At 34.3% G+C, this 25,678-nt stretch overlaps 1 protein-coding gene across 1 annotated transcript; it reads right to left on the bottom strand.

The window, feature by feature from the left end:
• Positions 1–1,984: 1,984 nt before the first annotated feature.
• LOC106095829 (zinc finger TRAF-type-containing protein 1 homolog) lies at positions 1,985–25,526 on the bottom strand. The gene is made up of 10 exons (XM_059371051.1): positions 24,746–25,526; positions 15,136–15,194; positions 14,960–15,074; positions 14,754–14,877; positions 4,044–4,196; positions 3,812–3,972; positions 3,635–3,751; positions 3,485–3,570; positions 3,339–3,404; positions 1,985–3,176 (listed from the first exon to the last, which is right to left on the bottom strand). The coding sequence occupies exons 1-9, from the start codon at positions 25,118–25,120 to the stop codon at positions 3,377–3,379; spliced, it is 1,218 nt and encodes a 405-aa protein (XP_059227034.1). The 5' UTR covers positions 25,121–25,526; the 3' UTR covers positions 1,985–3,176; positions 3,339–3,376.
• Positions 25,527–25,678: the final 152 nt, after the last annotated feature.

Raw genomic sequence — 25,678 nt, 5'->3', positions numbered from 1 at the left:
ACTGAAATCGACTGCCTGACCATAATACGATCCTGCAGGTAAAGATCCAGGCGATCACGGAATGCGTGAGGTGTTCACTTTAGGACGTCGAGTGTGAGTATTTTTACGGATAGTAAACTGGCCATAAGGGCAACAACAACCATGGCGGTAAGATCACGAACAGTCTTGTAGGGTAAGAAGAAGATTAACGACTTCTCTGAGAATGGTACAAACCGCATCGTTTGGATGCCGGGGCATGGCAGAGTAAGGGGGAATGAAAGAGCAGGCGATTTGACAGTGAACTCCGGCCTTCACTGTCAAATCGTCCGCTCTTTCTGCCGTCAATAAACTTGGTTAACCCGAAAATCCTATGGGGAGAACCGGACCATGGGAAGACGTGGCTATTACTGAAAGAAAGTAAGAAGGAGGTCCGTATAGCTTTAGGTATTATAACAGGACACAGGACTACCAGCTTACTTATGCAAAATCGGTGCGGCAAGTGATAGCTTGTATAGGGCATGTGGGGAAGATGATGAGACGTTGGAGTATTTCCTATGTCTTTGTCCGGCTTTCGCGGGGACACAATACCAGACATGAACCAACTTAGGGACGTTGAATGGAAAACAATAATGCCTTACTTAGATTTTCTTTTTTGAGGTTACTTTTTAGTATTTAGAGCGCACAACAAGCCGATTACTGGCTTAGGTGTAAGTCCATAGTGGCAAGGGGGGATTAATATCCGCACCCTCTTTTCAACCCAACCTAACCTTACCAAAATCTGTTTTTGAGAGAATAAACAACTTTTCAATATATTGGTTTATTGAATTGATAACCGCTTTAATCGAATTCAGTTTGTCATAAATGGGAATTGTAAAATCAAAATAAAAAAATTTAAAATTTCTTTATAGAACCAATTTCAGGAAGTTTTTTTTAGTTTTGCTGACACAGACAAAGCTGCTCTATTAGACATCTGTCCACTCATCGGAACATCTTACGCCAACTCTTGGTTACAATTCCCTTTAGCAGTAAAAGAACATAACCAGGATTTTAACTTTTTGAAGGCCATGGAGGCATACGAAAAAACCGACAAAGATATTTCAAGAGCAGCTTTACACAGCCGAGATTTATGGTATTTGACAGATATGTCCTGATGGTAAAAAAGAAGACTTAAAAAATATATCGGACGAATTTTGTAGTTACGACCTTATAGAGTAAATCGTGCGATACGTATATATGGAAACTATATGTGAATCTGAACCGATTTTGATCAAATTGAGCAGAGGTGTGAATATATTTAATAAAACAATAGATGCCAAATTTCGTGAAGATCGAAAGTTGTAGCTACTATGGCCTTATAAGTGTAAATGAGGCCATACATTGATATGGGAGCTATATCAAAATCTGAACCTATGTTGATGAAATTTAACCGAGGTTTTCAGATAGGTAATACTCTCCATAGCAAATTGCATGCAAATTGGTTAAAAATTGGGTCAACTACGTGCATTTAAGTGAATATCGGGCTATATATAATATATATATATATATATATATATATATATATATATATAAATGGGAGCGGATATACGGATTCGCGGCCAGACAGACTTGGCTACGTAATTCTGAGTCGATCTAGATATAACTTGTGTTTTATTGACAATAAGTGTCATATAAATGTGTTTTTTGTGCCCAAATAAAATACTAAGGCATAAAATCCTCCAATGGATCCCAAAAAATTAAGTTTTTTCAATTTTGGACGCGATTGCAGCACGTTATACCATTAATCTATTATGATAATTTGTCGTATTTCACTTATTGGGATCAAAAGGAAAAAATGAAGTTTATGCAGTGATGCAGGACCCTCCAGTTGGCATACACCTACGGACATTTGTATATGAATCGATATTCCATTTGATAGAAATATGCATACGATGTAAATTCAAAAATGTTCCGTCGACGACTCAATGCATTCTTGTAATCCGCTAAAAAAGCTTACACATTCAAAAGATTTGATTTTGTAATTAAAATGTACATTTTATGTTCATGGAATACACATCACATATTTTGCATGTATTTCTTGAAGTGGGTATGCAATGTATTTTTTTGTTATAGATTGTAGTTGCTAAGAGTTAGTACGAGATTGCAAGTGTTTAGTATTTCTAAAATATAGTAAACATAGTCATAATCTTATTAAAAAATGGCTAAGTGGAGTTTGCGGGTAGTAAGTCATTGGACATTTGCTGTGTGGGGTTTAGTTTAAAATATTGGTGTGGTGTTGTTCTTACAGTGTTTTATTTAGAAGAAGATGCAGATCTCTTTCTAATGAAAAAGGATAAAATTATTTCTAATAGCGTAATATGCGTAGTTTGTTGTTTTATTATTTTAAATAGGTTAAATATAAAATATTTGGTTAGATCAATTTATGCCTTTAGTTTATGGTGAAATTGAGATCTATACTATATATGTAATATTATATCCTTATGTCTTTACATATACTTTTGTAATTGCTTATATATAGTGAAAAGAATTTAAGAAGAAATTTTGTATTTATTATTAACCACCTTTCGTTATGTACTGAAGTGGTAATTTTGTCTTCGTGTTTGTGTGAAGTTTATCTCACGTCACTTTTTTTTGTTATTGAATAGAATAGAATTCAGTAATTCAGTGTACTATGGGTAATTAATTAAAAATGTCAACAGAGGAAAGGACAAATGCAGTCCCAGCACGTTGCAAATATGGCGCTCGCCACCTAAACTCGGAGAAGCCAAGTTCAGAAGGGCTTCAGCGGTATTTTCTTAGTTTTGTGTAAATGTTAAATATAATACTAGTCTCATTAATGTGTCTTAATTATAAAATCGTCGCCTTTAAAACCGTGCGTAGAATTCCGCTGTCCGCCTCCCTAATATCAGATATCAGCAGTTATTACAGTCTAGTATTAGAAATCAAATTGAATTTTTTTTTTAATGTTTTTACATGTAAAAAGTAAAGAAATATCGAAAATCAATAAAATATTTAGAATAGTACATAAGTATGTAATTGTAAAAACGGCTTATATTAGAGATTAAGTTGGGTTTAGTTTTTCTAAAGTGTATACTGCACGAAAATATAAATGAAAAAATCGAACGAAATGTTAAAAATAGCTTAACTGAGTAACTACCTACGACTACAACTGTATTTTTATATATATATATATATATATATATATATGTATATATATATATATATATATATATATATATATATATATATATATATATATATATATATATATATATATATATATATATATATATATATATATATATATATATATATATATATATATATATATATATATATATACATATATATATATATATATAGTAATGATGATAAAAATTGAAGCTACGCTAATACGGATTTACTTATTTAGCAAAAACATTAAGAGCCTGGGGAAGAAAGAGAATGCAAACATATTCATTAGAACAATAGTCGTATTTGATGGCATGCATTGTAACTGAAAACTTGCCGGAAATTAATGCCTTTATTCGACAATAAGCGATTGCATTCATTGCTATCAGGTAATGGTAGCACATAGTAGTCGCTCTCGGTACTCTAAAAAACAAAAAAGCAATTCAAGCATTGAGTTTTTCATTGCGGATTCATTGTGTGGCTGTACCTGTTCTGTGAAATCGTGTTTGCAGATTTGGGTGCCAACCTTCATATCGGAGAACGGTCCTTTAAGGGCAAAAAAATGTATACTCATTGGAGTTGTGGTTTTGGTTTTCAAAATGAGCTGGAAGAGACAAAAATCAAAGCGATAAACAATATAAACGTGGGGGTGCAGTATACTAACCTGGTAGGTGATATTTCGCTCATTTGATTGATGGGGATCACGTTGACTGTTATTAATTCTCGCCTTGACTACCCATTGGTGGTTGAAGGCCGAAAACCTTGCAGTCTCGTAAAAAAGTTTATGAACATATTCATCTGTACGATAGGGCTTCATTTGTAAATCTAAGTAGAAAAAACGCATTACAGTTTGATTTTAATCTAGAGTTAGAGCATAGGTCGATTGATGGAATTACCGTTAAATATTATTTTCTCATAGCTCAAAAGATCGATCAGCGTGTTAAACATTTTCTTTTCCTCCTTGATTTTGGCATCGTGTGCTTCAAGTGCAGCCATTACATCATATCCGGATTTGTTTGGATGCAAGCAGTTAAGTTCGTGTTCCGAAGCTGTAGGGAAAAATCATAATTAGTGCAGTCGAAACTATTTGATTTTTAATTTTTGGCGTTGTTGTTGTTGCAGCCACATTTAAGGTGAGCAAGCTCGTTCCAGTCCATATAACCGATAGCCGCGGGAAAATGGTGGCCATTGTTTACTTAACCCATTATCGCCTGAGCCTAGATTTCCTTGCCCGATTTTGATGAAATGTCATTTATTCATTATTTAGGGTATTCAAACTGACTTGGCAATTTTTTTTTAAACAAAAATTCAATTTTTTTTGATAACAAAATCATTTTCTTAATTCTTTTGAGGAGATGTTGGCTGTTGGATTATAATATTTTCTTACTGCGCCATAAAAAAATTGACTAACAAGACCCAACGTTTCTATCGAAAGGCATGCTTCTACCGTTACACACTACGCACTAATTAGTGGGTAAGTGAATGTAATCTTTTAGTGGCATCACAACCTGATGAGGCCCTAGTAAGGCCGAAGTCGCAATCGTTGTAGCCTGTCCTATACACTATTGTCGATACTCTTTAAAAGTGTTTTTGTTGTTTTGTTTTTCTATTTGACAATAGAAACACTAACACACATCGTCTAAGTTGAAAGCAAAAGTCCAATAACAAAATGAAACAGTTATTTTTTTAATAAAGAAACCATCGAATGCGATAAGACACTGAAAGGTTTCCATAAACCTCACTCCTAAGAATGTAAAGAACATTTTTTGTTTGATTTTTCTGGATATCAAAAAAATTACCGACCCCCAAAACATGAACTTATACGACGGGAAAAATGTTTGTAACAAGTTTCATTCGACTACTTAATGCCAATCCAAATTTTATTACAATAGAATACCTCTTTCCTTACTCGAGCCAGAATTTTCCAAGACACCACTATCCTAGGGAATTTGTCTACCCATTCGTCGTTAATGGGTTAAAGACGCCAGAAACTCTCCTTGTCATATCACGCATCATAGGGAATCATTGTTATTCCGTGCCGGCCATTTTTGGTGATCAATAAATCCACTTTACAAACAAAATACCTTGGCTAAAAACAACATTTAACGGAAAAAGCTTTGACAACCCAATCTTTTTTATTTTTAATGACTCTGGAAAACTATTTGATGACTCATTTTTAAGACAATTTTGCTCTAATTGGAACCTCTTGAATATCGGCTTTTTCAATGCTCAATCTTTGAAACCTACCCGTCACGCTCATATGGCGCTCGTTTTTTTGCAGATTCCACAGATTCGAGAGAATTGTGTTCTAAAATACGCTCTACCGGCAGTCTTGATTCAGTTATATGTGATAGCAACTGTGATATAGATTCTAGTTTGTTGAATAACTATTTTACTTCTTCTACTTCTAACTACGTACCTGATTTTAGACAAATAAATAGTACTTACTCTGATAGCCGTAACAACACCCTTAATAATGTGCAATATTTAAAATTAAGTCGAATGCTTTGGGAACAGCAGCATATACTACATTTTTTTAATACTATCCTAATGACGAATGTCTTTCCTGTTGCATAGAAATTAGCTAGAGTTACTGCCCCACTGAAAAAAGACACTACCGGTCAAAGTTGTTCTGATTATCGTCCAATCTCCATTCTTCCAGCATTATTGAAGGCATTTGAAGGGATTAACTTAATCGTTTTTCATTGATTAAGCCTTGTGAATCGGGTTTTAGAAAACACCACGGTACCACATCTCTTATGGTCAAACTTACTGATGAGATAAGACGTGCTGTTGATAAAGGCAATCCATGTATTCTGGCCGCACTTTACCTTTCGATTCTGTCGACCATGACATTGTTTTTTTAAAACTCTAACAATTTCAATTTGTCACATACCTCTTGTAGACTTCTTATGTCATTTTTGTCAAATCGCCCGCAGTATGTAGTCTGCCATGATCGTGTTTCTAATGTTAATTTTATTTCTACTGGTGCACCCCACGGTTCTGTCTTGGGACCTGTTTTGTTTATGCTCTATATTAATGACGTTCGTTCTCGTGTACAACATGTAGACTTAGCAATATACATATGCCGATGATTTTCAGTTGTTAAGTACAACCGACTCTGGTACGTTAGAAAGTTGCATTTCGAACCTTGATGAAGATATTGGACGAGTTTGTCAATGGGCTCGGTCGAATAACTTAACAATTACTATTGGTAAAACAAAATGCGTGGTATTCAATGGCTCCCGTCATCAATACTCTCCTCAAAATAATGCTGGCTCATTCGTTGCTGATGCCTCATATGTATGTATGGTGCTGAGGTATATTCCGGATCCAATAGGACTAATCTGGTTAGGCTTCAAAAGTGTTTCCATCGCATACTACGGGTTGTTTATGGTCGTCGTTGTAGACGAGACTACGAATATTTGCGAAACAATTATTTGAATGTTCTCTTGGGTACTTTCTCAATATCAGATGCCTCTGCTTTTTCTTCAATATCCTTAAGTACCGTGAACCCAGTTACCTTCTTCCTTACTTTCAATTCTTGCATTCAACCCGGAACTCTCAATGCTATGGAATACTCTTCCTACTAGTCTTAAAAACATCTCGGTATGTCAACAAACTTTTTAGTCAAAGCTAGTCCAACATTTCTTATAGGCAACTCAACATTGAATTCGTTCTCATCACTGATGATATCTCACATTTGCAGCTTTTTCTTGGTGTTTGAACGGATAATTGTGCGATTTTTTTTTACACTCAATAAATTTGTTAGTTATTTTATTGATAGTATTATATATTGGATTTTAATTTCAAATCTATCATTGTAAAGCACGGGTGGGCGATGTTTGATTATTGAAAACGAACGAATTAAACGAAAAAAATCGCTTCATCCAAAAAATTTCAAAAACATATCGTGTTATCTCTCTATCAAATGTCTCTTACCAAAAGCCAATTAGAGAATGAGACTGGGATGGCGTTTCGATTGTGTTCGTCTTAACATGGATAACACTAAAGGTGTCATCACACTATATGTTCTTGTCTTATGACATTGCTATCGTTAGAGTGGCACACATGTTTGATAGCAATGAAACTAACACATGAAAATCACTCTTCAACATAGCACTGTTATTTTCGATTGGAGTGTCGTTCAATTCCTTCTGACAAAAACATTAAGAAATCTGCTGTTTTTGTTGTAAATTGAATGACAACAACTCCAAATAAAATTGTTTTCACAACTTGAACAATTTGTAGCTATAAAAAAAATCTGTATATCGCAAAGTTTTTAAAGAAAAGTGTCAATGTTTATTTAATATAAACCTTGGCTAATTTTTGCAAGGCCAAGAAAAAGGGTTGCAGGGCCAAGTGAAGGTAGGGTAGAGTGGACACTCGACGAATAATTTAAAAATGAAAATTTCTTGTTTTTGTACCCGCGGAGGGAAACGATGAAAAAAGTTAATTGACAAAATTCTGATATTCCTCCTTTGGAAGACTATGTGTGACCTTAAAAGTCAAATCTATTCTAGTTATTCGGAATAAACACAAGCCATTGTTGAAAAGCAATTTTTTGTTATGTTAAGACCAATTTCTTTATATACTGCGTTCCTTTAAAATGTAGGTATTCCTTGTTTATAGATTAATAAATACCCAAGTTGAAAGAAATCAAATGGTCCTATCTAAATATTTCTGGTAGCGATTTAAATTGGATCTAATTGTATCTGCCACATCCAACTATATTTGTTGCCAGATATAATATTATATCATACTAGATATAATTCTGTCTGGCTCTAAAAATATATTTGCTACATAAAATTATATCCAAAAAGATATGGCCTCAGATATAATGTATCTTACGTCATATCTAACTATATTTTGCTCTGAATTCTATTCTTGAAATGCCATTTCCTACAAAAGTTAAGTGATTTCAAGATATTAGTTTTCGCGGAAACCTGGCTTAAACCTGGCCTCGGTAATACTGAACTTTTTTCTGATCAATATCAAGTTTATAGATGTGATACACTAGGTAGATTTGGTGGGGGTGTTCTTATTATTTTTATGATGACATTGAGTTTTTATGAGTCAAGACGAAATATTTGTGACACATTCCCATTTTAACGTGCTCCCATATTGTACCGAATTCGAAGATAGATCTTTATCTCAGTCATTCGGAATTGATAAGGGAGGCATCGGATTTGCATGTAGATTCCGAACTTGTTTGTTTCAGTGACTTCAATTTACCCAGATATCGTGAGTCTCGAAAGAGAACGCCCTTGGCTATGTGCCTGTTTCATCAACAGTTTGTGCAATCGACTTGGATACATTCTGGGAGAACATTTTTGATCAGTCCTTTTTTCAGATTAATAAAATTCACAATGTAAGGGATAGGATTTGGATCTGGTGTTTACCTTGATCGTGGGCGCTTATTAATGTAGATATTTGTCATTTGCGTTCTTAAAGTTCCCTGAGGATGGATACCATCCGACTTTGACTGTTGAAGTTCAGTTGCAGAGATATTTGGTAAAAAATGTTTCAGTAAGACCCAGGAACTCTGCGAATTGTAATACTTTATTGAATTATACCAGTTATTCGAGAACGAGGGCTCAGGACGATACTGAGAATATGAGATGTTATTCTGATTTTCTTGCCAGAATGAGGAGTTGTCTTAACAGTAATCCCAGTAGCTTTTGTTAGTTTGTGAATTCTAAGAGAAGGGGTTCGGGAGTTTTCTAGTTGCATGAAGCTTAATGCAGCTATACTAAGTTGTCCTCCAGTTGCACCCGTGCTTATGACATTGATAGGTTGAATTATTTCCAACGGATTATTCTTGCTGAGGATGGGGTGCTGAATGGTTTAAAGTGGTTTAAAAAGTTTCAAGGCACCAGGGCCGGATGGTGCACCGGCGATTCACTTCATTCAGGATGTTTTTCTCATTCCTGGAGGTCAAGTTCCTTTACATAAAAATGATAGCAGATGTTTTATTAAGAATTATAGGGGTATTGCGAAATAAAGTGCAATACCAATGCTGTTTGAAATGCTGATTTTTCGAAGGATATCCCATTTCGTCACACCAATTATTTCACCCTACCAAGACGGCTTTGTCAGGGGGAGGCCGACTTTGACCAATCTATTGGAAATGACGTGTCATGTATATGATGGTTTTGTGAGCAGATGTAATTTACACTGACTTTACTAAGGCTTTTGATACTTCGGCGCACGATTTATTACCGTTTAAACTTAAAATGATGGGTTCCCTTCAGTTCTTTTGAATTGGATAACTTCTTACTTACAAGACCGTACACAGAAAGTTTACTTCAATGATATTCTTCTCGTGTTTCACAGGACAGCCATTTGGGTCCATTCTTTTTTACTTGAATGATCTTCAGTCTTCAAGAATTTTAACGTTCGCAGATGATGTGAAACTGTTTCGTAATTTGTATTCTCCGATTCGGCCACTGTGCTTGCAGAGCCATCTGCACTCACTGATGGACTGGTGTAGTGTTAATGGAATGACGCTTAATCTTAAGAAGTTGTCTTTTTTCAGGGCTAGACCTGTTTTAGGCGACTATTATATAGGTTCTTATAAATTGGATAGCGTAGATTCCTTTACTTATCTTGGACTATGGGGTGTACGCATCACTACATAATGGGAGGTGGCCCCCCTCTGCAGGGCGTGGGAGCGAACGCAAAAAAAGGATTAATAATACGCCATGACCCACTAATATGAGTTTCTAGAACTCTGTTTTAAACCTATTATTGAAACACTTTGGAATATAACACTCTAATCAATGTTAATTAATTTATAGAATGCCTTGAACATTGTATTGTATACTACTTTTATTCAAATGAAAATTTTCTATTCATTCTCAATTGTACTTCCAATAAAATACGTCGTTATCAAAATATATTAAATTACAAGAGGTTATGGGCGACCAAAGAAGGGAAATTCCTCATGGAATAGTTCAATTTAATGGAACAAACTACGAAAACTGGAGTTTTCGTGTAAGAATGTATTTGGATGCTGTTAACGTTTTGGAAGTAATTGAATCGACTTTGGAAAGCACCGCTACTAATGACGAGAAAATTAAGTATCAAGAAAAGGATAAGAAAGCAAAATGCATTATAGTAAGCTGCATTTCTGATGATTGCCTGGACTATGTTAGAGAAAAAGCGTCTGCAATGCAAATGTGGAATGCCTTGAAGAATGTATTTACGGTGAGATCATCCACAAATCAAACAATACTGAGGAAGCAGTTAGCAAAATTAAAGTTAACGGAGGATACAAAGATGATGGACCATTTCATGGAGTTCGATAGTCTTGTGCGGCAGTTGAAGTCAGCTGGAGCTAAATTAGATGAATGTGACCTGGTGTCGCAACTCTTTGTAAGTCTTCCTTTAATAACAGCTTTGGAAAATATGAAAGAAGACGACTTAACATTGTCAGTAGTAAAGCAGCGTCTACTAGCGGAAGAGAAAAAACGAAATAATCGAAATGGGGACAACGATAGTGAAAAACCAGGTGCTGTTTTTGTGGCTCGAAAGAGTAATAGAATCAAATTTAATGGAAAATGTCATAATTGCTATGTTATATGTTTTATGGTGAATGCACATGGCAGTGAGTCGAACAAGATGAACTTTATTTTGGATTCAGGATCGAGTGACCATATTGCAAATGATCGAAGCTTGTTCTATAAACTGACGAAAATGAAAGCGCCTTTAACAATTAGCATCGCCAAAAATGGAGAATTATTGACTGCAAATGAAATGGGCGACATACATGGATATACCTTCAACGGCCAACATGTACTTCTTAAGAATGTTCTTTATCTACCAAACTTGAGGGAAAATTTATTATCAGTCAGCAAAATAACTAAATCGGGCTTAGAGGTTGTTTTCAAAAACAATACAGCTGTTATTTTGAACAAAGGTAGAGATTTAGTCATGGCTGAGCCAAAAGGTAACATTTTTGAAGTTAAATTTATTAAATGTATAAACTGTTCTTTATTGTGTTCTCTTGATGATGGAAAGCTTTGGCATTGTAGATTAGGTCATGTTAATCAGAAAAGCCTTGAGTCAATGCATCGAAATGAAATGGTTACAGGTATGGGAAATGTGAAATCTTTTGGTATGTGTGACACATGTTTGAAGGGTAAGCAGAGTAGAGAACCCTTCAAAGGTGTCCACTTCCGCAGCACTCGTGTCTTGGAAAGAATTCATAGTGATGTATGCGGCCCAATATCTACGAAAACACACGATGGTTACAGATATATTGTTTCGTTCGTCGACGATTTTACACATTTTGCTGTGATTTATTTGATTAAAAGCAAACATGAAGTGTTTGAAAAATTTAAACAATATGAGGCTTTTGCAGCAGCTAAGTTTTCCACGAAGATATCCATTTTGCGTTGCGATCAGGCTAACGAATATCGTTCAAATGATCAAATACAGTACTATAAAATTAAAGGAATACAACTTGAAGAAACCATAGCGTATACACCGCAGCAAAACAGAGTAGCTGAACGGTTTAACAGAACGTTGATTGAAAAAGTTCGGACGATGTTGATTGGGTCAAATGCCCCAAAGGAAATGTGGGGAGAAGCAGCTTTATCTGCTGTATATTTGCTTAACCGATGTGAAACTAGAAGCCTTGATAGAGAAAAAACTCCAGCGGAGCTGTGGTATGGAAATAAACCAGATATCAAGAAGGTACGAATTTTCGGCTGCAAAGCATATGTTTGGATACCGGACCAAAAGAGAAAGAAGTTAGATCCAAAAAGCATAGAAGGAATAATGGTAGGTTACACAAACAATGGTTATAGAATCTGGAATGTTGAAACTAGAAAAATAATTACAGCCCGTGATGTTAAGTTTAATGAAGAATTATTTCCTTTTCAAAATACTGTTGTCAAAAATCAGTATTATATGGTTCCAATATGCAGCAATGAGCAAGAGAGGGATGAAGAGAATGTCATAACTGCAAATTTGGACAGTTCAAAAAAGGACGAAAGTGGCGAAAAAATAATGAAAGGAATGTTATATCTGTAAACTTGGATGATTCTCAAGAAGATGAAAGTGACGAAACAAATATAAATGTGGACTGCAGTTTCCAGAAAGATGCAGACGGTAACACCCAAGTAGCAATGTGCAAGACACAATATCAGAAAATGATAGTCAGAGTATATTGAATGCACAGCACGACGAATCTACGTTAAGAAGAAGTTCCCGGGGTCTTATACCAAAGGTTTTTAAAGATTACTTCACATCCTACAATGCAGATATTAGTGATAATATAGACGGCGAACATCCAGATACATACGCAGATATTTTAAAGAGGCAAGACAAGAATAAATGGTTGAAGGCAATAGACGATGAAGTTAAATCTATGGAATACAACAATGTTTGGTCTATAGTCGAAAGGCCTACAAATGTAAAACCTCTAAAGTCAAAGTGGGTATTCCGAATAAAGAGAGACGAAAATGAACGTGTCTCAAGGTATAAAGCGAGGTTAGTAGCAAAAGGGTTTTTACAAAAATATGGTATAGATTATGAAGAAACATTTGCACCTGTGGCTAAACTTACAACAATAAGAATACTTTTAGCAGTTGGAGTTCAATGCGGATACCATTTCCATCAAATGGATGTAAAAACTGCATTTCTTCATGGAGATTTAAAAGAACAAATATTTATGGAAGCGCCTGAAGGAATTTCTCTTAATGACAATGAAGTTTTTCAACTTAATAAGTCTTTATACGGTTTAAAACAAAGTCCTCGTTGTTGGAATGAAAAAATTAATATGTTTCTATTAAAGATTGGATTCGTTCGATCAAATCATGATTACTGTCTGTATGTCAAAAATCACAATTCGAGTGTAGTATATTTACTCCTATATGTCGATGATCTTTTGATTGCAAGTCCCAACAGGAATGAAATTGAATTCTTGAAAAATGAATTATCCAAAAATTTTAGTATGTCAGATAGTGGGGACCTCACATATTTTTTGGGTATTAAAGTAGACTATAGTCAAAAGGATGGAGTTATGAAACTGTCACAGGAAACCAATATTACTAGAATTTTGGAAAAATTTGAAATGATTGATTGTAAACCTGCTGTAACACCCTTTGAAAAACTGGTGCAAATACCGAAATCAGAAAAAACAAACAAACCGTACAGGCAGCTATTAGGAAGTCTTATGTATGTAATGTTATATACACATCCTGATATTTGCTTCCATATTGGCTATATGGCTCGTTCACAAGAAAATCCAACAGAAATTCATTGGAAAATGTTGAAGAGAATTTAAAGATATTTAAAGGGCACGAAACATTTGAAATTGATGATAAAACGAGAAGAAGGCCGTGAACCATTGATTGGATACTCAGACGCGGACTGGGCTTCCGATGTATGCGACAGAAAATCAGTGAGCGGATTTGCATTTCAGATTTTTGGAAATACGATTTCGTGGTCAAGCAAAAAACAAGCTACAGTGGCGACATCCTCTTCAGAAGCTGAATATATAGCATTAAGTGCGGCTACCTCAGAAGCCATATGGATAAAAGGTGTTCTTGAAGATATGTATATTGTTGACCATGTATACTCTGTACCTTTATATGAAGACAATCAGGGGTGTATATTCATGTCAAAAAACACGGAATGCAAAAGATCCAAACATATCGATATCAAACATCATTTCATTAGAGATCATTTGGCTCAAGGAAATATTGAAGTTAGATATGTTAAAACTTGTGATCAAATTGCTGATATTTGTACCAAAGCATTAGGAAATGTAAATTTTCAAATATTCAGAAGTAAATTAAATTTAATAGAGTGAGAGAGGGTATTGAAACACTTTGGAATATAACACTCTAATCAATGTTAATTAATTTATAGAATGCCTTGAACATTGTATTGTATACTACTTTTATTCAAATGAAAATTTTCTATTCATTCTCAATTGTACTTCCAATAAAATACGTCGTTATCAAAATATATTAAATTACAAGACCTATAGATATCTAGATTTGTTAATTGAGTTCATTTTTTATTTTTGACTTATTTGCTTCAGCCTGTTTATCGATGTCGAAAATTAATTCCATTCGAATGGAAGACAGTCACTCTGACTGTATGTTATTTGCAAAAACTTGCGAATTGAGAAACCCATTTATATATCGAAATGCATCCTTACTTGCTCGAATTGCCAGTCTTCGAGATCGACAAATAGGCCATAAGTCTTAAGTTTGGCATTTGAAGACTTATTTTTAACCGAATCAACTGAAATTGGGCAGAGTACATTGACATAAAATTCAAAACAATCAAGTAAATTAGAAGATTATTTTATCTGAAAAACGACATTTTAAAACAACACTGATGTCAGCCTTTGACACCGAACGCTTGGGTTCAAATCTAGGCGAGAACATCAAAAAAAATATACAGCGGTGGTTATCCCCTTCTAGTGCTGTGTGAGATAAATACCGTAGGTGTCGTATGATTGTGGTAGATTGTGGTATGCTGTTGTTCAAACGGAACTCTTACATACACTTCTTTACCTTTATGTCGGCGACCCTATTAACAACGCAAATCGGGGCTCTAGACTATTATAATGTTAGTTAACTCACTTTCATGATTTGGTCCACGCCACTGGCAACCAATGCGCGAATATTTGCAGTTTGTTGGACGTTCAAAGCACTCGTGCTGTTCATGTCGATCCAGGGATTTATATGGAAACTCTTTACTGCAAAACTGTGAAAAGAATAAAAAATTGTTTAATATCAACCATTAAGATGATGAGCATCTATTATTATGGTAGGTAACATTTAAGAACCTGGCATTCGCTGGGAAGCTCGCTGGCAGCCTTCTCCACGGCCAAATTGCGAGAAGCTGTACTTTTCGATATCTCAACGCGACAATTGGGACATGTAGCAATTTGGTCTCTCAAGCTAACTCAAAATAAATTTAAAAATCACTACATTATTTATACAAGACCATTGTAACAATTACCGTCCATCAGCCAGTAAATGAGTAAAGCATGCTGCACACATCAGATGGCCCATTTGACACTAGAATAAATGAAGAAAAACAATTCCAAACATTAGAACAGACTGAGAACAAGATCAATGGAAAATTATGTTTAAAACCTGAAAGTGAAAGAGAAGAACAAATATAAAAATTAGTTTAACACAGTCTCAAAAAAAGGAAGGTGAGTGTGTCCTTCTTCTAATGATGAGGATGAGGAGTTTGTGAATTGTGAGTTGTGAATTTTAAGGGCAATGGTGGAGGGAGTGTGTTTTGTAAAATTTTGAACAAATCTATGCAGAAATAAATAAAAAACATTACTTTTCAATTTTTCAATTTGTCGATATTGCCTTTATTGAATTCTATGTAACATTTAATACAATGTAGTAACTTTTATATATACTATATATATTTATATATATATGTATATGTATATATATATATATATATATGGTTGCTAATAAGTATATAACAGTGGTATGTATAATAGGATAAGTTTTATCTAATAAAAATGAATTAGAACATAACTTAAAGCGTACAAATTATCCAAGAGAAGACATCGAGTAGTCTAGGGCTATACAGTTTTGACACAGTTAATTTAAGAAGAATTTGTATTAAAACTTCACATATATAAAAATGTTTCTCTTATTTCATACTTTTCGGAATGTTTCAATAAAGCTACAGTTACCATACCATGAGGAATGATCAAATTCTTGGATAAAACATTCGAAATTTTTAAAAATAAAATTCCTTTTTATTTTGTAATGCGAAACAAATAAAAAACTAACATATATAATAATATAAAAATTTCGCTGTAGTATACTGTGGATAAAGAGAAGATATTCATTTGAAAATTTAGTAATGCATATATTCTCTAAAATTATAAAGAGAAAAAATATATTTATGTATACACCTTAAAAATCATTTAAGCAAGAGCACAATACTAAATCGCAGAACAAAAATATATGAACATTTTAATTTAACAAGACAATATAAAAAAAAAACATATTAATCGCAATTATCGCGCATGGCTTGAGCTTCCTGTTAATTAATAAAATAATAAAAATATATTTGGTGTGGCATCGTGTATACTATGATCCATTTTCCAATTAATTAAATTCATTTAATTATTTCTGCAATGAAAAAAGCTTCAGATATGGCAATACTATAGATTTAATTTAATTTTGCATTGCCACACACTTGTTTAAGCTCGAGGTAGCATTGTGAGCTTTTAAGAAGAAAAACAACGGGGTAAAGTCGTGAAATTTTTACAAAACCGGTTAAATCGGTTTAAGTTTATATGATGTCAAAATTGAATCTACATATGTCTCTATTGCGGTTTTTGAAAGGCAACATTTTAATACATTATTCTCTAAAGACAAAATTTTAGTATTTTTTTTTTTCAGAAGTCAAAATTTACATGAAATTTCGATAAAATTTTCTTTAAAAACTTCTTTCCAAAAATCTTTCTCTCAGGCAAAATTTCGAAATTTAATTTTTATGTACTCTATTAGAGGTAATACATATTTAAATTTTCTCAGGGTAAAAATTTTCAACTAAAAATTATTCAAAGAAAGATTTTAAGATTGTAAATAAATTTTTAATTAATTTACAAGACAGAAGTTAGTATCCCGAGTAAAAAAATGGATATGGTGAGATCCAAATATATCTGGAATAAGAAAAACTTGTATCTAATTAGATCTGCCATATACAATTATATTATCTGCCATATACAATTATATATAATTATATCTGCCATATACAATTATATATAATTATATCTGATGCTATATATACCCCTATATCTGGTAGTAGATATATAATTGGATATGGGACCAGATATAATTATATCCAAAGGGATATGCTATATATACCTACATCTGGTCTTGGATATAATTATATCTGCTGTAGATATAATTATATTTTGGGCTATATATATGCATATCATGCGCTACAAATAACTGAATTTTGTTCTTTCAGTGTTTTAACGTAGAAAGGCGTATATTTTATTTTAAATTATATAGCAAATATTGGGTTGCCCAAAAAGTAATTGCGGATTTTTTAAAAGAAAGTAAATGCATTTTTAATAAAACTTAGAATAAACTTTAATCAAATATACTTTTTTTACACTTTTTTTTTAAAGCAAGCTAAAAGTAACAGCTGATAACTGACGGAAGAAAGAATGCAATTACAGAGTCACAAGCTGTGAAAAAATTTGTTAACGCCGACTATATGAAAAATCCGCAATTACTTTTTGGGCAACCCAATAGTTTATTCACATTAGCAATCCTAAAGTAATAAGCATTTTACTCACAAAGTTTCGGTTCAACTTTAGATGTCGGTCCCGTACAAAAACGTACCCCCAATTTTTGGTATTTTGGCTCTGGAACCCACATTTTTGTTACAATTTTTTGACACATATATGCAATAAAGTTTGACGTGGTAGTTGTTGTTGTTGTTGTAACAGTGTTTTATACACTGAGGTGGCAGCCCTTTCCGATGAAGGACTCCATCGGGTAAATCCGGTACGTACAACCGGCTGCCATGGGATTGCCGTAGTACTTGTTTTTTTTTAGCTGTGAATATAGCACTACTTGAGTATCGTCTTTTTTAGTATTTTGGCTGTCATGACTTCATTCATAGCTAGGATATAGCGAGACATACCTTAAATTATTGGAAACATTTCAAGCTTTAGTTCAGGTTCAAAAAGTGAAAAATCCCCGTGGAAATAATGGCAACCTGTTCTTACGGCGATCGGTCCTTGAACCGTAACGAGCTGGCTCACCTACTGGAGCTTGACGAGGATCGCCGCCTCCACATGAAAATGTGGCTACAACAACAACATAAATTCTTTATGCTTGTTTTTTTTTCATTTTATATTCTCTTTTCCAAAAAATAATAGTCATAACGAGCTGGCTCACTTACAGGAGCTTGACGAGGATCGCCACCTCCACATGAAAATGTGGCTACAACAACAACATAAATTCTTTATGCTTGTTTTTTTCATTTTATATTCTTTTTTCCAAAAAATAGTCAAATTTTTGGGCAAAATAAAACAGCTGAGGCAAAGCAGCTGTTATCGAAAATTCGGAGTTCCCTCTCCCCAATCAGTAAGAACAGGAGGATTTAGCTCGAGGGAGAAATTAATTCCCTGGGAGTTTATTCCTAAGGAGTTTCCAGAATGGGGCTGATTAGGTTCTTAGCAAACAGACGGAGGCGGCAGGGCATCTCCAATATTATGCCAATGGTTGTTGTTGTTGTTATTGTAGCAGTGTGTTGTTCACTGAGGCGGCAGCCCTTGCCGATGAATGACTCCATCGGGTCTATCCGGTACGTACCACCGGCTGCCATGGGATTATACCAATGGTAATACCCCGTTCTGACGGGGAAGAGGCAATGGATCAAGGGTGAACACCTTTTTGTCCTGTCTGGACACGCTCCACTTCTTCTGTTGTTCTAGAATACTGTATAACCACGAAGTTTCTCTCCTTTCTCTGACATTACACTGCTATCTACACTATCGCATTCCATTTTCTACTATCTAGGGCAAACCCAATTGATTTAAGGTCTCCGAGTTAAAGGGAATCGCCCTTCAACCTTACCTAGCAAACAACTCTATAGTTGGCAGTTTGGCAGTTTTTATAGCATGCACACGGTGTTTTGAATTAATCCGGTAAATGGTACTTGTAATTGTTAATCGACCACTGGTGTTTTGATATTACATGCTGATAGATAAATAAAAGTACCTCTGAGTAATGTATTGATTTGCTAGAATTTAACGCTCATGTCCCATTGATTTTTGAAGAAATCAAGAGACATTTCAAAGAAACCCTCGTTGAAACGTTCTTTAGCATGCAATATACGGTATATAAATAAACTATGTATATATGCAGTGGTGGAAAAAATAATAGGGACATACCGCTTTGTCAAATATTTTGTTTATTTTTTCTTTCTTTAATATTTCACTACTGATGCCATTTAAATTAAAAAAAAAAAAGTTTTGTGCCTCATTGAACTACAAATATATAAACGGATTTTTTTGACATGGGTTCATTTCGTTCGATTTGCAGTCTTTCGCTTCCTTCCTTTATTTTCCACAGGAGTTATTGATTGTTTTGTTTCTCCAAGAAGTCATCATAGATATTTGTAAGTTTCTACGAATAATCTGGTTCAGCCTTGAAAACTTATACATATTTTCTTATTCTTTTTTTGTTGAATATTATTCTTAGTAACTATTGTCCCTATTATTTGTCCCACCACTGTATGTGGTATCTTTGTGTATTTTGTTTCTTATTTGTTACGAATATTAAGAAAGCAGACGGAAACAAAGAAAAGAAAAATTAGACATAACACCTATTTTGCTTCTCTTAGTGGCCTTAGGAAAACATGTACTATTTAGAAAATATGAACAAGTAAAACCAGTTCAACATGTGCAATTCAATGTAATGTGCGCTAGAAAGGCAACATCATTTAGAAACGAAAGCGAGCCATGCGATTGACTTGCGTGTCTATTTTTCTTAGCAATTCATCAAAACTCAAACAGCTGACTTCTTGTACAAGCTTGCAGATGCAACATAGAAACGAAACCTGCCTATTCCCTTCGCTGTTTGTTACCCTTTTACAGGAAATTTTTTGAGAACGTACATGTGGAAGATGTTGCCCACGTAATAGTTACGTATTGAACGTTTTTTTGCGAAGCTTTCCAGAAGAGAAGTGCGAGGTGAAATCACAAGAAATTAGCCGTATTTTGCTAATTTTTAGCCAACATTAGACTCAATCCTAAAACTTAATAGTACTTACTTTTATACTGTAACTTTTTAAACTGTAACGTTTGAACAGAAAGATATGTTTTAAACATTCTTTTAAACTCATTAAAACAACGGCTAAGCAGTTATTGAGAAATTTGGGGTCAAAGTTGAAGTTTTGATTTTTTTAAAGAACGTATCTAAAATTTTTTTTTTATTTTTGCTTTTTTATAGTTTACACTTATTAAAAGAATGTGATACGTTGGTAAATAAAATACTTACAAGAAAAAATATTCACAAATATACAAAACAAAATTGTTTTTTTCTAAATTTTTGAAATTTGTTAACTAATGTATGTATGACCTTCTTTTAATAAGTGTAGACTACGAAGAAAGCAAAAGAAAAACTTGTACATACGTTTTGTTTAAAAAAATGGTAAGTTGTTTTGGTTGGTCTATAACCAACTGAGCTTGTATTTTAAACCTTTTCTTTAAACTTAAAAGGTTAAAAACTGAGCAAAATACGCCTAAAATTTTATAAATATTGATAAACACACCGCTGGCGATTGTACGATCATCACCTTACCTGCGATAGGTTAAACGCCTACCTCAACGAACTTGCCTCTTATTTCTCTGCTAGAGATTTTAAGATATCTGCCAACAAAATTGTTCACTACAAATGCGCGTGAGGTGAATAATGTGAAAGTCGATGAAGAAACGATTCCGGCCATCAAGAGTCCCAAAATACTTGCCGTCACATTTGACACATTCTTCCCACCTACAGCAAATTTCGATAAGATCAAAAGTAGTGAGTAGGTCCTTCCGTCACTTGCCGGCAGAACTTAGGGTGCTTACAAAGAAACCTTGTAACCCTACCTTAGTCGGAGAGTTCCTGAATCTAGATATTCAACAGATTCAACATAGAGTTCCGTACAGGTAAAGAGGGCATTTTCACCTTTTCGATGCTAATACTTCTTGACCGTAAACGGCACAGTTATAAAGTAAATATTTTCTTAAATATAACCCTCCTACCTACATCCTAAAAAATTTGCCAGATATCGTTTAGAGTTTAAAAAATTGCAAATGCAAATTTTGCCCGTGAACATTCCAGTAAGGAACAGGGGCAAACTTCTCACATATCAATGAGTGCAGTGTTTAAGCTCAATGCTAAGGGTCCACCTTTTTATAGCCGAGTCCGAACTGCGTGCCGCAGTGCGACACCTCTGTGGAGAGAAGTTTTACATGGCATAGTACCTCACCAATGTTGCCAGCATTAGAAGGGGAAAACCACCGCTGAAAATTTTTTTCTCATAGTCTCGCCTGGTTTCGAACCCAGGCTCTCAGCGTCATAAGCGGACATGCTAACCTCTGCGCCACGGTGGCCTTTTACACAAAAAATTAAAATACCATAAAATGTCTGGTTTCAGCATTTTGATCCAATTTGTGGCTTTTCGTGGTTTCAACATATTTACTATTGAATGGTATTACAATTTTTGAAAACGGTGACTTTTGGCCAGTGAAATTGAATGCTGCACCACCGTGTGTCGCATGTAAAGAATATATTAGCAGGTCATAACGATATATAGAAGGTAATAAGACAGCCGATAAAGCAGCAACATTGGCGGTTAACCGGCCTCTGTCTCTCATTTCCATTTTCGCAACACAGAAAGTATAAATTGGAAAATGTTGTAAAATAGTAGAATTATCTTCTTCTACAAATACAAAAATAAAAGATCATTTTAGTAAAATGTAAGGAAAGCAAAATTCGGAATGTGGCGACTATATAATATCCTACCCCCAACACTAAGTATTTATTGGGTATCATAACATGCACAATATATATTAATCTATACCGATTTTGTGGACTTTGGAAAAATTTACCATTGGGGCAATAGCGACGAAAGCCTTATAAGAAAATACCGTGCGATATATATATACCATTTTTGTGGAACTTAGAAAAAGTGATCAATAAAACTCGGTGTAAAATATTGTGCAGTTGCGTTGCCAGGAGATAAAACCTTGATATAAAATTAGTATAACGTTGGAAATTGTTGTCAAGTGCAGTCAATATCAGTGTTTTGAACATTCAGTTACTAAACAAATTGTAAAAAAGTATGAAATTCTATAAAGAAATGGAAATTTTTTATAACATATTTGCCTGTTGGCAATGCAACTGAAGTTGGGTTGCTACAACACCAACAACCTCAATGATTTCAAAGTATAAGGCTTAGAACATATAGCGAAACAGTTCTTACAGTTTGAGCGAGCACTATTCATATCTGAACTCATATGAATAATGAACCTAAAAAGCAATTGGTGATTAAAAAAGTTTTCTTACCTTAAAAATCAAAACAAAACATATAAAAATAATTTAAATAAAAAGGAAATATCTAACGTACATTTTCCGGTGCAGAAAAAACCTTTTGTCAGGTAGACTTAAATAAAAAGTTTTAAAATATAAAATAATAACATCTATGTAATATGGAGGCCATCGTAGCGCAGAGGTTAGCATGTCCGCCTTGACGCTGAACGACTGGGTTCGAATCCGCGGTCGTTAACCCCTCCTAATGCTGGCGACATTTGTGGGAAAACTATATCATTCGAAAAAATTGTTTGGCAGCTATGTAAAAACTTTTCCCCAAAAGGTGTCGCATTGCGGCACATCGTTCGGACTCGGCTATAAAAAGAAGGCCCTTCTCATTGAGCTTGAACTTGAGTCGGACTGTTCCTTAATTGAATGTGTGGAAATCATAAACCGATTTAAGATCTTAAGCCCCTAGAAGCCACAATTGTAGTCCGATTTGGTTGAAATTGTGCACGTAGTGTTCTGTTGTGACTTTGAACATTTTTTGTAAGTATGTTTCAAATCTGTCTATAACCTGATATAACATCTATTTAAGCTGATCTCCCGAATAGTCTTATTTTCGATTTTTAACTGATTCGGCAGAAATCGTGTGCGTAATGTTCACATGTGCCCTTCAACTAAGTTTATTTGTAGAATCCGTGCTGGTGGGTTTCCAAATTCGGCCCGGCCGAACCTAGTACGTTTTTATTCGTTATATTCAAAGCCCAAATAGGTACATATATAGAGGCCAATAGCGTTATGTACACGCTTAACAATAAGCTCATTGCTGTTGTAAATCGTGGTTTTTGTTTTGCACGACAGTGTATGCTCCTTTTTTATATTTTTCATACCTAAATTGTTAAATGTTGTCTAATTTATTATGATGAGAGTTTTTTTTTTAGTTTTACATACCTAAACTAATACTCGGTATATAAAATTGCCATAATATTCTTTGTCTTAATTTTTCATTTATGTAGAAGCCCTAAGTGTGGTTTTTATTTATATGTACATACATACATGTAGCAACCAAATTTGATATTTTATAACAATGTTAGGCGTTGAACTTTAATGAAAGCGTTAAATTGATAAGAATTGTCCCTACATATGAAAATTTTACAGATCTTTTTATATACATAGCTATCTGTTAACGAATGCATTAAATTGTATTTTCTTCGCCATTGAAATCCCAAAGTAAGAAAATAAGTATCTCAAATGAAAAAATGTAAACAGAGAATAAAAGGCACAAGGAGAGAGCGAGAGAGAGAGAGAGCAATTCGTTTCAATGAACTGCCCAAAGCAATGTGCTTGTTCTTTCTAATGTCTGTCTTTGTTTTTGTCTTTTCATTTATTACGAAGTAGTGTGAAAAGGACAGAGGGGAACTAGAAACAAAAAGGCAATTAATGTAGGAAATATACATAAACACAATCATATGTTTTTTACATTGTATCTGCAGATACATTTTCTATTTACGAATGGAATTTTTTTTTGTTTTTTTTTTCCGTCATATTACATTACACGAAGGCGAAGGGCAATACGCTGCGACGTCACAGCAAGAGGAAATGAAGTTTAACGACGGACGGCTGCTATATATGTGTGTGTAGTGGTTGGTTGTTGCATTACTACCTAAATATAATGTGGAACAATCAATGGAGTATGTAAATGAAAATCAGTATAGGTTTTGTTATTGTATGCATGTCGAAAAAACTACGTCGTAATGTGATTTTCCCTGTGTTCATTGTTCGTTCGTATCAAATACATATATACGAAGCATATAACAAACTATCTGCTAGGCTATTCTATTTTCGTATATGTTGATATAATTTTTAACTTAAAATTAATAAAACAAAAATCAAAAAACTAAGAGATTCATCTAGGGACCTTTGTTTACAACATGTATACAAATATATGTGCATACATGTGCATGTTCGTTTAAAAAGATAAAGCACCCGTAGCACATAAAATGAAATGCAAATATTTACTAAAACAAGACTTTTTAACAAAGTTATAAACCAGTATATTATGTAACTACTACTTTTTGAAACGATTCCAATATGGATATGGGCGCGCTAATCCCTTTTGAAGCAATGATAATATTTCTGATTATTTGGATATCGATTCATTTTCCAATTCTCTGGTTTTTAATAGTATACCCACACATGTAGCCCAATACATATGTATTTTTGTAGGCATGGCTTATGTACTTATGTATGTACATATGAACACGCTCAGAAATATTTTATACGTGACAAATCGAATAAACAATCAAAGGGCTCTCTATGATCTACTATAAAACGTAATAACAAGTATATTACGTTCCAGTTGGACCAACCACCAACCATGCTGTTAGCCCATTGAAAGTTCTTATTTTTTATATGAATAGAGGAAATAATAAAATGTCAAGAACTGATAAGGGATAACGACATTCTGCCTAAGCGCCTTTAAAAAATGCCTCTTGTATATCCAATTCCACATGTTTTAAACCACCCATGTTTGGGAAAACACTCACCTGATACATAGCGGTCTTGGGTAAATCCAAACAAACCGCACAACACAAAATACCTCCCAAACGGCTCTCTAGCTTTTCGTAAGCAGCCGATGGTGGAACGGACAAAGATGACGAGGTTGAAGGATGGTCCAGCATTTGTTTTTTGGCTGGAGGTTCATCTACATTGGGGGTTGTGGTAACAGTCATGGAAGTGGTAGTAGACGAACTATTATTTGATCCACTGTTTTGCTGACTCAAATTTGAGGTGGAAGCTGTGGCTTGTTGCGCAGCATTATTATCATTTAATATTTCAGCAGCAGCCAGCAAAGGAATAATATGCCCACTCGTAGTCGAAGATGGAGGCTGCACAGCACTTGAAGATTCAACGTCAGCCATCGCTAGCAAATAAAGAAATCAAAATTGGGGTATCTCCAACCAGAAATCTATGATTGCCTGTGGCAACTTATAATTATTGTTTTTATGTGTATTTTACTATTCTTTTTTAACAATAATTTTTTTTCCACACAGATTCGGATTCTGCAGTATTAAAATTCACGGTCGTCTGTTCGTCTGTCCGATAATTAAGAATAAGGATCGACGTTATGATGACGTTGTTGCTGGTTTGATGGTTCCACACACATTAACTACACTTGGGATCCCAAAGTCGAATTTCGACTAATTGACTAATCGATTTTTTTTTGTAAAAAAGTCGAAGTCGACTTTCAAAAAATAAAAAGTCGAAAAATCAGGTTTGAAGTCGAATAGTCGAAAAGAAATATTCACAGAGAAAAAAACAGAGAGCTTTGCTAATGTTGCTGCCACAGACAGTAAATGAATACTAGATAGACCACCGACTATTTTAGAAGACACCAAGTACAACGATTGGAAATAAGCGAAGAAAACTAAGAGAAGAGAGAATTTCAACAGATCTGTGTATGAACGATGAATCCGATT

Source organism: Stomoxys calcitrans, chromosome 1 (genome assembly GCF_963082655.1).
Source record: "Stomoxys calcitrans chromosome 1, idStoCalc2.1, whole genome shotgun sequence".
NCBI classification, from domain to species: Eukaryota; Metazoa; Arthropoda; class Insecta; order Diptera; family Muscidae; genus Stomoxys; species Stomoxys calcitrans.
This window is presented reverse-complemented; position numbering and strand designations above follow the sequence as displayed.

Excerpts from the sequence above, each read along its gene's own strand:
- LOC106095829 (XM_059371051.1), bottom strand. The coding sequence starts at position 25,120 with ATGGCTGACGTTGAATCTTCAAGTGCTGTGCAGCCTCCATCTTCGACT. Across the intron at positions 14,878-14,959 it reads AGCTTCCCAGCGAATGCCAG|TTTTGCAGTAAAGAGTTTCC; the intron begins GTTCTTAAATGT and ends TTCTTTTCACAG. Across the intron at positions 3,571-3,634 it reads AACACGATTTCACAGAACAG|AGTACCGAGAGCGACTACTA; the intron begins GTACAGCCACAC and ends TTTGTTTTTTAG.